The following is a 13,197-nucleotide window of genomic DNA, read 5'->3' as shown; positions in this document are numbered from 1 at the left end:
ACAGTACGTACACAACTGTAAGTATATTGCTATTGGTGTGATATCTCATCCACTGACGTTTTGTTTTTGCTAGCAACCGACGCCCTCTGCTGTTGGAAAGTCATAAAGCTGAAACCCAGCTGAAAAACTATAAACTGTTTTATAGATGTAGTAATTGTAGCTCAATGTATCAATAATGTAAATTAAGTTTTTTTTGTTAATTAACTAATGATTTATTTTAATGTACTCTTTCTAATTAGTGTTTTAAATTAATTAGTTAATTTACTAAAGTTAATAAAGGTGTTAATAACTGCTCCACGACAATTTATCTTTGCATTTGCTACATCTTGTGCAGGTCATTAAAGCTTATTCTACAATGAGAACTGTGAAATATGTGTTCTGGAATCACAATTGTACCAAGAAAATGCATATATTAGATATCTAGAAGCTTATTTTGCTCTTAGACTGTAAGAGAAGGGGTGTGTTTGAGGTTGAATACACCGCTGGATTCGCAAATTTTGGAAATTAAAGGTCACATTTCTTTTTATTAAACTCTAGCCATTACCAAATGAGGTGCCAGTGGCAATACTTTTGAGTGAATAAAAGAATGAACTCTGTGAATATCAAGACTGCTCCAATTTGTTTGCGGCATCATTTTAAAAAGGGCAAATACTCCCGGGGAGCCTGCAGCATTTATCACAAAACCAGCTCGGCTTTCTGAGAGGAAGACATCTGAGTTAATCCATCAAGATCTATCTGGAGTGAAATATCTTCTGACAAATATCAACACATACCAGGGGGGAACAAAAATTAAAGCTTAGTGAAACCTAATAACTTGGTTTTTACGATGTTCTCTCTCGGTCTAACCTAAGCACTGTGGTGCCTCCATCAAAAAGGGCTTAAGCAACTGATACTTTAACCTCCTAACAACTTTAATCAGAATGGTGACTCCATGTTGAATTGCAATCTCCAGATTACGTTATTCAAAGGAGCAACACAGCAGGGTTTTAGCTGTCACAGATGTTCTTTACAACTGGGTAGAATAACGACTCTAAGAAATTCAAATGCCTCATCTCGCTCTCTTCCGATTTATTTCAGAGCCAATGAAGTAAAAAAAAAATAATAATAATAATCCTGTCACTAATGAGTATTTTGCTTAAGTTGTTTTTTTTCTCCTATTCTAGAAAATTCACAGAGCCCTCCACACCACGTATGAGGACGTGGGCAAGGAGCTGACCGGCCTCGACCAAAAGTAATGAAGTTGTTCACTTGTCAAATTTCATTTCATCAAGTGACATTATAATAAATCTGGATGTTTGAAGTAATGACAGTAGAAATGTTACTTATTATTGTCACGATCCCTGGATCTTCTAGGCTCGTTTTGTTAAACTATTATTCTGTTCAGACTTTTTGTTGTTCTGTTTTCTTCACACTAGGTTTTTAGTTCTGGTTTAAGTTGTTCAGGTCTGGTTTTCAGGTCCTTGGTGTATTTAGTCTCTGTGCTCCCCAGCGTCTGGTTTCGTTAATTTTATAACTGGCGTGCAATGAAGCAGAGGACCCAAATGCATATTTCAAGCAGAAAGTGAATATAAGCTTAAACACAAGGCGCTTATAAGGAACACATGAGACCCGAGCACGAGATAACAGAGCAACAGGCGGAACTGAAAGGAGACATAAACTAACAAATAAACCCGTTTTTTGGAGCAGTAGGTAGCAGTAGCACTTTAGTTTCAAGTCAGAACCAGGTTAAGAAAAATACCAACAAGATTTTAATGTTATTATCCTACTTACATGTACAATGTTTACTTTTTTGGTTGTTGTCTTTTCTAATTCTGCTGTGCCGTGTGTCTCACTGGATCTACACCCTTTGTTGGGATCTTTTTGTCTTTCACCAGCCCTTCCTCTTGTATCTCGGAGAACTGCACCCTACACAGGAAACAGCATCAGCCTCCTCCCTCGTCACCTTCCACATCCCTCCCTGCTTCCTCAACAGCTGGAGGCACCAACAACTCCTCACCATCCCATGAGCCGAAGGAGAAACGTGTGCACTTTGACCTCGACACCCTGCACAGCTACCGTCTGCGCACGCACACGGCGTCAGTGCGCGGCAGGCCTGGGATGGTCGGCCTTCCCGGTCTTGGTTTGGGAGGACTGGGGCTGGGCAGCCTTGGAAGTTTTGGCTCCCCACCACAGATTAGCCTCCATGTCAATGGGGGCCCTGTCTCAGCACTGGCTTCCACAGGCTTGGTGCTTTCTCCCGTGGGGAACAGAGCTGCGCAGACCAGCCTGTGGGAGGGCGAGCTCCAGGAGCTCCAGGGGAAGATCGAGATATTCCGCACCCAGCTGAGAGAGGCTCTGGCCAGGAGAGCGGAGATCCAGAGCAGCCTGGAGCGAGAGAGGAGCGGGTTTGTACGCAGGGACACCAGTCTGGAGAGGGAAAAGGACAGACAGAGGATACAAACTATTAACACAGACAGAAGTAGCACCACCACGCAGCCAATGCTCCCTGAGAGAGACAGGACCAGCCAACTGCAAACCCTGAACAATCAACCGACAGGAAGGGTTAACCAATCAGGTGGGCCGGGGACTCTGGAGCGTTTAAGCCGCCAGTTGAACACAGTCAACAGTTTGGACAGAGGGAGACCGATCCACCAGGTGCACTCTGCGAATACTTTGCTAGGAGAAAGGACTGTGCAGTCACGCACTTCCTCTAGTTTGGAGCGCAGGTCCAACCAAGGTGGCGCCGGAAACATGACATACGCGCAGTCGCGGAACACGTCGAGCCTGGACAGGCAGAAGGCTAACCAATCACGCACCGTGAACACTTTGGAGAGGACAAAAGCCAACCAATCAGGTGTAAGTAGTGGAACTTGATTGTCACATTTGCTGTGTGTGAAGACGGCAAAGGGACAGGTGCACTTGCATAACCGCGGGAAGATGGCTCTGTTGGAATGAATCGAGTGTTTGGGGATGCTTGCAAAAAAAAAAACGTGATAACTGACGCCACTGGGGTTCGCTTGCTTTAAAAAAAAAGAAAAGACGACACACTATTAACAGGTATTAACTGACACCATTGCTTCCTGCAACCTAATACTTTTCCCACACACATCAGAATTATCTCCATTCTTTAAAATGACACCTTTAACCGCAGGAGCTCCATGATAACATGTCTCCACGAAACCATAAATGAGATGAATTATTTTGTGAAGCACAGGAAGACATGACGTACAAGAGCACAGAAAGTGTTAAGAAAAAGTTAGCCCAGCTCTGAATATACATATATATACTCACAGTGCCAGCAGTTGGTCATACAGATAAAGATGTATAGCAAATTGATTTTATTTTAAAGTAATAACGTCCCGAAAATGTGAAACCCGGAGAAAGATTAACACTTTCCTTAAGAAATCCACTTAATGTTTCCATAGATTTTTTTTTTTTTAAAGCCTCTTTTAATTTGTTTTTTCCCCCCATTTTAATTTAGCACAAAGTCTCTCACTCTTCTCATCCTCAAATGTGGTGAAGTTGAAAAGGCTTTGAGATGGTAATTTCCTTTCGTTGATTTGACGGATTCCACATAAAAAGCAGGGGACGCCGAGGCAGAACTTGACAGGACCAAAAAAAAAGAAATTATAAGTGTAAAAAAAAGTGTGGTAAAATCCTTATACACATTAGGAGGAGTATTTCTCCTGTGAACACAGTCTCATAATGACTTCTGTGACTTTAGAAAATAACCCCTGCTCACACCATTAGAGTTTGGAGACGGCACAACTTTATAACAGAAAAAAATCTGCATTGGGACTGTGGACGTCAGGGAGAGTGTAATAAAAAAAGAAAATCCTACTGGGAAATCCATCGCTTTTGGACTATGACCCATTCTAGAGACTAAAAACCTCAATATCTCTGCCGCTGCTGCTTTTCTGTTGACCTTTTTCTTTGTCCAATCTGTCTCTTGTGAGAACTTTGTGCAAGTGCAATGCTAAATCACTGCAGCAGCAGCCCTCTCCTCTGTGTGTGTGTGTGTGTGTGTGTGTGTGTGTGTGTGTGTGTGTGTGTGTGTGTGTGTGTTTTGAAGCAAACACATGCTGACCCATCCCATTAGCACCGCTTTGAATTTTTAATGTGGCCACAGTGGCAAAAAGCCACGTGTGTGTGATTGCTGTTTGTTTGTGTGTCTGTATTTAAAATTATCTCCATTAGTCAACGTGCTGTAGTTACTGTGGCCGACCACAGGGTGGTTACATAAACTGTTTCGGCCATCTCATAATAATTTTATGGCCCAATATTGTCTTTGTATGGGAACGTGCAACCACAAGACTAAATCTCAAAGATAGTTCAAGGAACCAAATCACAAATAGTTGAAGGAATACTTCACCGATTTGCATTTAGCTTTGTATTACTAGAATAGGGGTAGTATTTTTGGAAAATTGTACTTCCCAACCTCAGTTTCCCCTGAGTCGAGAAATATCTTTTTTAGCAGTCTTTTTTTTTTTTGTTACATGCCCACCAGTGACACTTGGTCCAAGGCTTGCAACTGCAACGCTCATTCTGCACTTTTTAGACCCACTCGTAGGGGGACAGGACCTCATTCCCAGAATGTAAACAGTGTCCTCCATCTTTGCTAACAGGTTACGCTACATTCATTTGTAGCATAAGGTTAGTTACCCTACATTTCCACAATGTAAACAGTGTCCGCCATCTTTGCTAACAGTTATGCTAACAGGTTACACTACATTCATTTGTAGCGTAAGGTTACAGTTACGCAACATTTCCACAATGTAAACAGTGTCCGCCATCTTTGCTAACAGTTATGCTAACAGGTTACACTACATTCATTTGTAGCGTAAGGTTACAGTTACGCAACATTTCCACAATGTAAACAGTGTCCGCCATCTTTGCTAACAGTTATGCTAACAGGTTACACTACATTCATTTGTAGCGTAAGGTTACAGTTACGCAACATTTCCACAATGTAAACAGTGTCTGCCATCTTTGCTAACAGTTACGCTAACAGGACCAAGTGTCACTGGTGGGCACGTGACAAAGAAAAGAAGGAAGATATTTAACATGTGCCATTGCTGTGGATTGAATTTTGAGTATAGCAACTAATCCCTCGTCAGTGACTGTACGCGCATGAAATCACACAATATTACACAGGTTTTGCACTTTACGAGCATCTTGCAGTTCAGGGCGAACTCTTGAGTGCGACCTCATGTTGTTTTGGTTTTTCCTATGATTAATAATCATAAAAGCAGATATACACTGTTTCACTGTTTACACTTGGGACACGCAGTCAGTCGGTCGGTCAGTCAGTCAGTCAACCATCAGAAGGAGCTGCATCCCCCCCACTTCCCGTGGCTATGGAAGCTGCCGTGTATGTAAATGGAGGGTTTTGTTCCAGCAAAATCACAAATAAGTTTCAGCAGTTGACTTTTCAGCAGTTGACTCACAAAGGAACAGTAAATGATGGAAGCTGCTTTTTCTTTTTGCTTTTTTTGTCCTGCTGGACTCACATACTGTATCTCTTCAGCAGACCCTTTTCTGACATCACTCCAGCTCGACACGCTGAAATATCACAAAAATACAAGAGACTCTTGTGTATCTCTGCTTTTCAAACGAGTGGTGTGGGTTTCACAAAACAAAAGAACCTTAGGATTCTGTGATGGTACTGAGGAACATTTAAATGTTTCAAAAACCTTTGCTGTGGTGTGACGGTGTGTGGTTGTGTTCACACGCCACGGTGTCTACGAGGAGAAGAAAAAACAAATATTTTAGATCTTTATTGAGAATGACCTTGTGGTACTGGATATTTAAAGAGATAATTTTAAATTTACCCCTTATTAAAAGACAAATGTATCCGCATATTATTGAATTTTATCATAAATGATCATTCTCATGTTTTGAAATAAATATTTATATACTTATTTCCTTGCATTATTTGTCATATTTTGAGTGGAGACTGACACCTAAGACAATGTAAAGTAAATTAATCCACTAAATTTCCTTGCATGAAATCAGACTTGTTTATATTCAGTGTTGTGTTTGTGCGCTGAGACACTTTAGCTGTTTTTATTGATAATTCCGGTGATGTCTTTCACTGTGCTTAAAACAAACAACCAAAAAAAAGAGCAGTTAACCAGCATTCTTGCCATCCCCTGCCTTGTGCTGCTCATTCTCCGTGATGATAATGCTGCGCACAGTGAAATTCATGGCGCAAATCAAACTGCTTCACTTTATTTGTTTCGACTCAGTACACCTACACCTACTGTAACACCCACTTTAACTTTAAGTGTTTAACCATGGAGCACTCGGGCATTTCGTCCGAGTGGGAATCCACATTTCAGTCACAGCGGTAAAACACTTGACCTGTCAAAATAAAAGCCCACTAGAAGGGAATTGGGAAGCAATTTGTCTTTAAAGAAAATGCCTGTAATCTAGACGTCATTTGGAAAGGAAGGTTTCTTCACTGCCTCCACCTGAGGATATAATTACCATGTGTTTTGAGTCTTTCCACCATTTTTTTTTTCAATTCAATTAAACTTTATTGATCGCTAAAAAGTTATGAGAACTGTGTGCCATTGTAAAACCTCACCAAAAGGACGCAGCGTCTGGTAACGGAAACGGAGTTACTGAATTCAAAAAAACAATGCGTTACATTATTAGTTACTGAATAAAGTAAAAATTTTACGTAATGGCGTTACTAATAATGTGGGAGTAAAGAAAAGTGGGAGAGGCTAGGCACATGGAAAGAAGTAGGAAAGAGGAAAATATAATATCGAGAATCAATCCTTGGCCATACAGGATTGAACAACACATTATTTCTTATCAACAAACACAATACAGACAGATGTGATCACTGCGGGCAGGAGGAATCCATTCATCATGTTATGACACAATGTCAGAAATACCAAAGGGAGAGAGAAGTAATGATTAAAAGTTGAGAGACATTGATGAGGAATTGGAGTTGGTAGATGTATTGCGGAAGAACGGGAGTGAGTGTTACAAGATATTACTTCAGTTTCTTAAAACCACAAAGTTGATTGGGAGGATATAGGATATGTGTGTGTGTGTGTGTGTGTGTGTGTGTGTGTGTATGAATAGGTGTATACATATATATATGTATATATATATGTGTATATACATATATAATTATTATTTATTTTATTATTTTTACTTATTATTATTCTATATATATATATACAAACATATATATAATTATTATTTATTTTATTATTTTTACTTTTAAGTAATAGTTCAGTTAGATCAACATTTCGTCGATCCACCAGATGGTGGCGGTAATGCACCAAATCGTTGTCTGCCAACCGCCATAAAACTTCAGAAAAGAAGAAGAAGCATAAACAGGCGACTGATTGATTGGTGACTCAACTCACCTGCTCGTCTTCACGCAGGTGTTTTTCAATCAGCTGATGAGCGCTGATTGCTTCCTCCTCCTCTTCTTATTAAATCTTCCTCCAGCCAAGAGTTCCGTGACGTTACTTTGAAGAGAAGCTGCACGAGACGTGGAAGGAAAAAAAAAAAGACGCTAAAAAAAAAGTGTCGCTGCTGAACTACTGAAACTGTTCGGGGAGGAGGGAACTTGTGGCGGTAATGCACCAACCGCCCCAAAACCTCAAAAAAGAAGGAGAGAACTTTAAAAAAAAGAAGAAAAAAAAAATACCGCGGCGTGACGTCAGACGCCGAAAAGGTGGTCGCGTGCATCAGCTCCTGTACAAACGCAGCAAGGCGCTCCAGAATGGCGTGTTCGACCTGGTCCAGATTGGTGGCCCGTCCAGAATGGTGAGTAAGTTTAGTCAAGTTCTCTTAATGGTAGTGGTGGGCAAGTGAAGTCTTATGAAGCACTGAGGCTTTCTTAACAAGTGTGTCGAAAAAGATTCAAAGCTTCAACGCTTCAGTGACGGTGACATCTGGTGGACAACTGAAGCCATAACAACCTCCCAGGAGCACTGAAGTAAAACACTGTTTTTATCCCATGTCAGTAATAAAAGTTTAGGAAACAGTGCGTCGTCATTCAAGTGTTTTGTTTATTCATACTGTAAAACATCCCAGATTAAGCCAAAGAATAAATCTAAATGATATGAAAGGTTAAATGTTGGTTAAAGGTTTAATTAAATATTTAAACTAATTTAATTTGGACTAAATGTCCATAACGGGGTAAGAGATCCTTCCTACTGTGCAAATGGATCATGGTATTTGTATGGGACTTGTACGGTTGAGGAGTAATGTTTATTCACAGAAGTAGACAGGTTATTTGTATTCATAGGTTTTTATTTATTTAGAATAGTATTTTTTACACTGTGGCAGGTCAAAGTAATTGTACATTTGAGACCCATTTAAAAATGAAAAATCAAATTCAATAATGGAAACATTAAGCATTATACCTTATTTGGTGGTATAAGATCAAAAATGATCCTAAACTTTTGAACGCCGCTTATTGCTTGTACTCGCCATAACAATCACTCTCCAAATCTCCTCACAACCCCATCTTGCGCAGTAATGATGCGTGTTTATAGCTTGTATGGGCCAAACCACTCAAATCCGTCAAACCTGTCAAGCCTTACCTCAATATTCAAGCTGTGCCTCATTTTCAGCCAGTTATCTGAATTGGCAGCTGTTTTTGTCTGGTTACAGCAGTTAAATCATTGGTTTAAATGGGGCTGCAACTAACTTCTATTTTCATTAACTTGTGATTTATTTTCATGTTTGGTCCATAAAATGTTAAATGTGGTTCACTGTTTCTAAATTCAGTTATATTCTTAAATTATTTGGTTTCAATGATTGCTTAAATGGCAAAGAAAGAAATGAGGAAATATTCACGTTTAACAAAATAAAATAAAAAAATCTGAAGCTCAAACACTAAAACCAATCCATTATCTAAATAGACAAAACAAGACTAAAAACAAGTTAAAATGGCTGCTGTGCTATGTTAACTCACTGTTCCACTCATGGTCATTACTATAGAGGGTTTTCACCTACGTCACGTTCTGGGCAGTAACCCGGATGTGCGGCCATATTGGAGGCACTCAGAGGTAAACACTGCTAAATGTCCGAAACCACAGAAAAGCTTCTCAAAATGCGTTATAGATGCATACAGGGAAGGACTTGGTCCGCAGGAAAGGGCCCGATATTTGGTTACCATTTATTGGTGGTACATATCCATACGAGTTGGCTTCCTCGAGTCTTCCGTCTATTGTGTATCCTGATATCGTCAACCACCTGGTTTTCTCGCCAAGCCCATACACAGCGGGAGACCTTAAATCTTATAAAAGTTTGGAGGCCTATAACCAGATGGTGTGTGGATGGGTGAGGGAGATGCAGTATCAAGTCATCGACGAAAGATGTGTTGTGAATGCCAAAGTAAGTAATGCAATAACATCTTTATTCAATTTAACTTTAACTGTAGGATATCATGAATACCCAAGGTGTAATGTTAGCCAAGAGTTTTTCATTTTAAGGACCTCCAGTTTGATATGCATTAGTCCAGTCTACATTTCTAAACACTGTACACTATAAACTACAGAGCCCTTATCACTATCAGAGTTTAAAACCCCTGGGGGGCCTGGACCTTACGTTGTGAACTAGTGATACAGATAAGGCTACCAGTTTTTAAAGTGAAATGGTGAGAAACTATTACGTTATTCTTACAGTATTTTGTTGCTTTGTCTTTTATTCAGGTACTCCATTCTCTATAAATCTGAGCAGGAACCCTGGATAATCGCTGAGAAGTCTGGCCGGAGATATTGTAATGCTATACTGACAAATAGTTGTCAAACTCACATTACATACAAAATTGTGTTTACAGTTTTATCATACTATAGTATATAATATATGCTTTAATTTATAGTACTGTATAGTTTATAAGCTAAGTGATCTGATAGCTGCGTGGTTTTCCTTTTAATAAATCTGTGTTCTGATGAAAGTGTTATGCTGTGTTCTCTTCCACAACACTACAATGACTTAAAGACTGTAAATTAACAGTCAAATATAAATAATTTTAGGCTATAATATAGTCCAGATATTTTTATTGACAGTGCATATAAAAATATACTTTAGTCAAAATAATATGAAGACTTTGAAGTTCACTTGTCATAGCCTCACTGAAATCACCAGTCATATCAGTTTGACTCCCTGTGCTGCACAAATTACTGCTGACATAATCACTTGTTATAGGGTCATCAGTCGCAGCATCGGCAGCAGCTTCATCCTTGAGTCTCTGCTGGGTTCTATTCAAATGACGTTTGTCGCGTGATGTCCCTGTTTCTTCAGGTGACCTTTGCTGATGGCACCAAATCTGGGTCATCCTTTTGATAAAGGTCAGACCTTTTACTTGTAATACAATGAGAAATACAGCATGTTTTAGCTCTACATGTTAAGAACTATGTTGCTACTGTAGCAGGTTATTAAATGTGAATGTATTAAGTCAATAATGCCACATGCAGTAGCTTGATATGAATTATATTATCACACTAGAAAATTATTTAAGAACTGCTGCTATCAACAATTCACTTACCTGACAAGAAATAGACCCAACTAATTTGGATGTTGTGCAGATTTTTGCCTCGTAGATCCCGGTTTAGCTTCGCTAACCACAAGTGCCTCCTTTCCTCTTATACCTTTTGGTAGTCTATAAAACCACCAAAAAAAATGTCATGGTCTGACCGATTGGTACAGCCGAAAACACGGCAATAATACACCATTGCCTTTCGTTCGAAGTTCGGGATCTGCTTCAGTGCGTGCGCTTTGTTTACCTGCTGAGTACCTCCAATATGGCGACTTCCGGTTTGATGACGCGCCGTGAAAACCCTCTATTGAGTTTTTCACTGGAAAGACTACTTTCTGTCTAAAATGTAAACGTGTTCAGAAAAGGTCCTTTGACTCGCATATCAAGTTTCATGCAGATCAGACAATGTTAGACTATACTTCCTGTTTCGGGCTTCTACTTCCTGTGGGGAGGTCATCTTTTACGGACATGTTCAGGACGGGTCTGGGGTCTCGCATATCAAGTTTCAGGTGGCTACAACAATCCCTGTTAGAGCAGCATCAAAAAGTCTAATTGTGGTTCTGTCTGCCAGGGGGCACTGTTGTTGAAATTTAATATTTTCATATAGACGTCTTCAGGGCTGGACTATCATCAAAGAAACTGAAATTTTGTGTATTTGGGGCATCACCAGGAGGCGACTTTCGCCAACTTTGCTGCCCGTGTTCTCGTACGCCATGTGACATTTTTACTAACCATAAGCATCGTAAGCTCCTTAACTTGTGCACAGTGACTGCACCAAGTTTAAAGGTGATTACACCAAAACTCTAGGACAAGTTCGTTCAAATACCGTCGGTGCGAAATGGCCAAAATCGCCTCCGATTTGGCGTGCAATCCAAGATGGCGGCCTTCCTGTCGGATTCACAGGAAGTTGTCATCGACTTTTTTGACCGTCCCCACCTAATGAACATGTGTACCAAGTTTCGTTCATGTACGTTAAACCCGACAGCAGGGGACGTAATAGAAGTTCTTTTCATCAGTTTTAGCTCCGCCCACTTTCATTTTTTGACGCACATTCCCCGAAACGCGCACCTTGTGTTGAACCCTAATAATAGTGGTTCATTCACTTGTTGTGTAATGACAGCTTTCCACCACACAGTGGCACATGAACCTGCATCTGTAGCAGATATTGTGTATGTGGTGATGAGCTGCAGAGAATGACTGTATATTTGACTGAGGAGTAAATGAAGGACGGTCAACTTTGCATGCAAGACGCGTATTATGAGTGAGCGCGTGTGTGTGTGTCAGGCTCCCTTCAACATATTAGCAGTCAGTCACACTTCAGCTGCCCCAGTAAAAGTCATAGCCTCGACAACATGGCGGAGTAAATCACTGTTACACATTCAGTCCGTATTGATTGAGTGTCTTGCATTTCATGCTGTGGGGTAATTGTTTTCTTAACCACGTAATTATAGCCACATTAATACTCTTTAAAGCATCATTTACTATCGAACGCTGAAAACTGAGAGCTCCTATATGGAACCTGACACCCAGGAGAGGAGAGGACTGGAATTGATACCACAAAGTATAAATTCTTCAGCACCGGTGAGCACGAGCAGCATGTGGGATGCGTGAAGAGGGAGAGAAGTATAGAATTGTGATGATTTAGAGCCGGTTGCATCGACCGGACTGCATAAAATGGAGATAATGAAGCCCCAATCAATGGTGCGTTGACTGAACTCGCACGTGGTTTGGATGCTCCTCGTAATAAAATAAACAATCGACGTTTATCAGGTGTCCTCACAGTCGTGTGGGAGAACTGAATAAGCCACCACTGTGTCTGATGGTGACTAACAACTTGGCTGGAACACACACACACAACTGATGCACGATTGCATCATTATCTATTCATTTTTTATCTTCAAATGTTGAAGGCCATTATTTGGGCCTGTGTTCCATTGTTGAAGCTGGTGCAAATGTACACTTCCTGCTCATGATGTTCAAATGTTCACGTTGGTGTGGATTTGTCAAAATCCTTACATCATGTTAAGTTACATTTCACCCCCGTACTACAAGGTAAATTGTGACATTTTTCTCTGTGTTGCAGATAGAACGACACAATTTAATAGCAGACGTGGAACTAGTTCCTATCAGATTTTGAATGCACTGGCTTAATAGTAAATAGTAATTGTTACGACTATCCCCGGTCTCCCCTGCTATTGGCCACACGATTGGCTCTCCCTGTGTGTGCGTGGGTTTTTCTCCGGCTTCCTCCCACAGTCTAAAAACATGCAAAATAGGGATTAGGTAAATCTAAATTGACCGTAGGTGTGAGGGTGAATTGTTGTTTGTCTCTGTGTGTCCCTGTGATGGACTGGCAAACTGTCCAGGGTGTCATATCTGTTCTTATATTATTATATTGTGAATGGGTGGGTGTAGTGTATAGTTGATGTATAAGCACAATGGAAAATGTTCCATCTGTTGGGATGAGCACAGTCCTATTTCCTTAGGGATGAGTGAATGAGTTGAAAGGTGGTGCCAATTATATTTGTTCTGTTTCTTGGTGGCGATGATATCATGAGAACTTTTGGGCACTATAGGTAAAAGTTGAAAGCACAAAGCACAACTCAATCACAGCCTCACAAGTAAGTGTAATTCTTTATTCTCCACCCTCAGGAGTCCACTGAGCACAAGCATGAAGCTGAATGGAGATTCAGATACACGCA

General features: G+C 40.4%; 1 protein-coding gene across 1 annotated transcript in view; it reads left to right on the top strand.

The window, feature by feature from the left end:
- Window positions 1-5,894, top strand: part of grin3ba (glutamate receptor, ionotropic, N-methyl-D-aspartate 3Ba) — a 73,676-nt gene extending 67,782 nt beyond the window's left edge. The window contains exons 11-12 of the mRNA XM_058615783.1: window positions 1,164-1,231; window positions 1,875-5,894. Coding sequence (XP_058471766.1) covers window positions 1,164-1,231; window positions 1,875-2,853 — 1,047 coding nt within the window. The 3' untranslated portion in view covers window positions 2,854-5,894. The remainder of the gene's footprint in view (window positions 1-1,163; window positions 1,232-1,874) is intronic.
- The last annotated feature ends 7,303 nt before the right edge of the window (window positions 5,895-13,197 follow it).

Source organism: Solea solea, chromosome 18 (genome assembly GCF_958295425.1).
Source record: "Solea solea chromosome 18, fSolSol10.1, whole genome shotgun sequence".
In the NCBI taxonomy this organism is placed as follows: Eukaryota; Metazoa; Chordata; class Actinopteri; order Pleuronectiformes; family Soleidae; genus Solea; species Solea solea.
The sequence above is the reverse complement of the archived record's forward strand: the minus strand, read 5'-3'. Positions and strand labels throughout refer to the sequence as shown.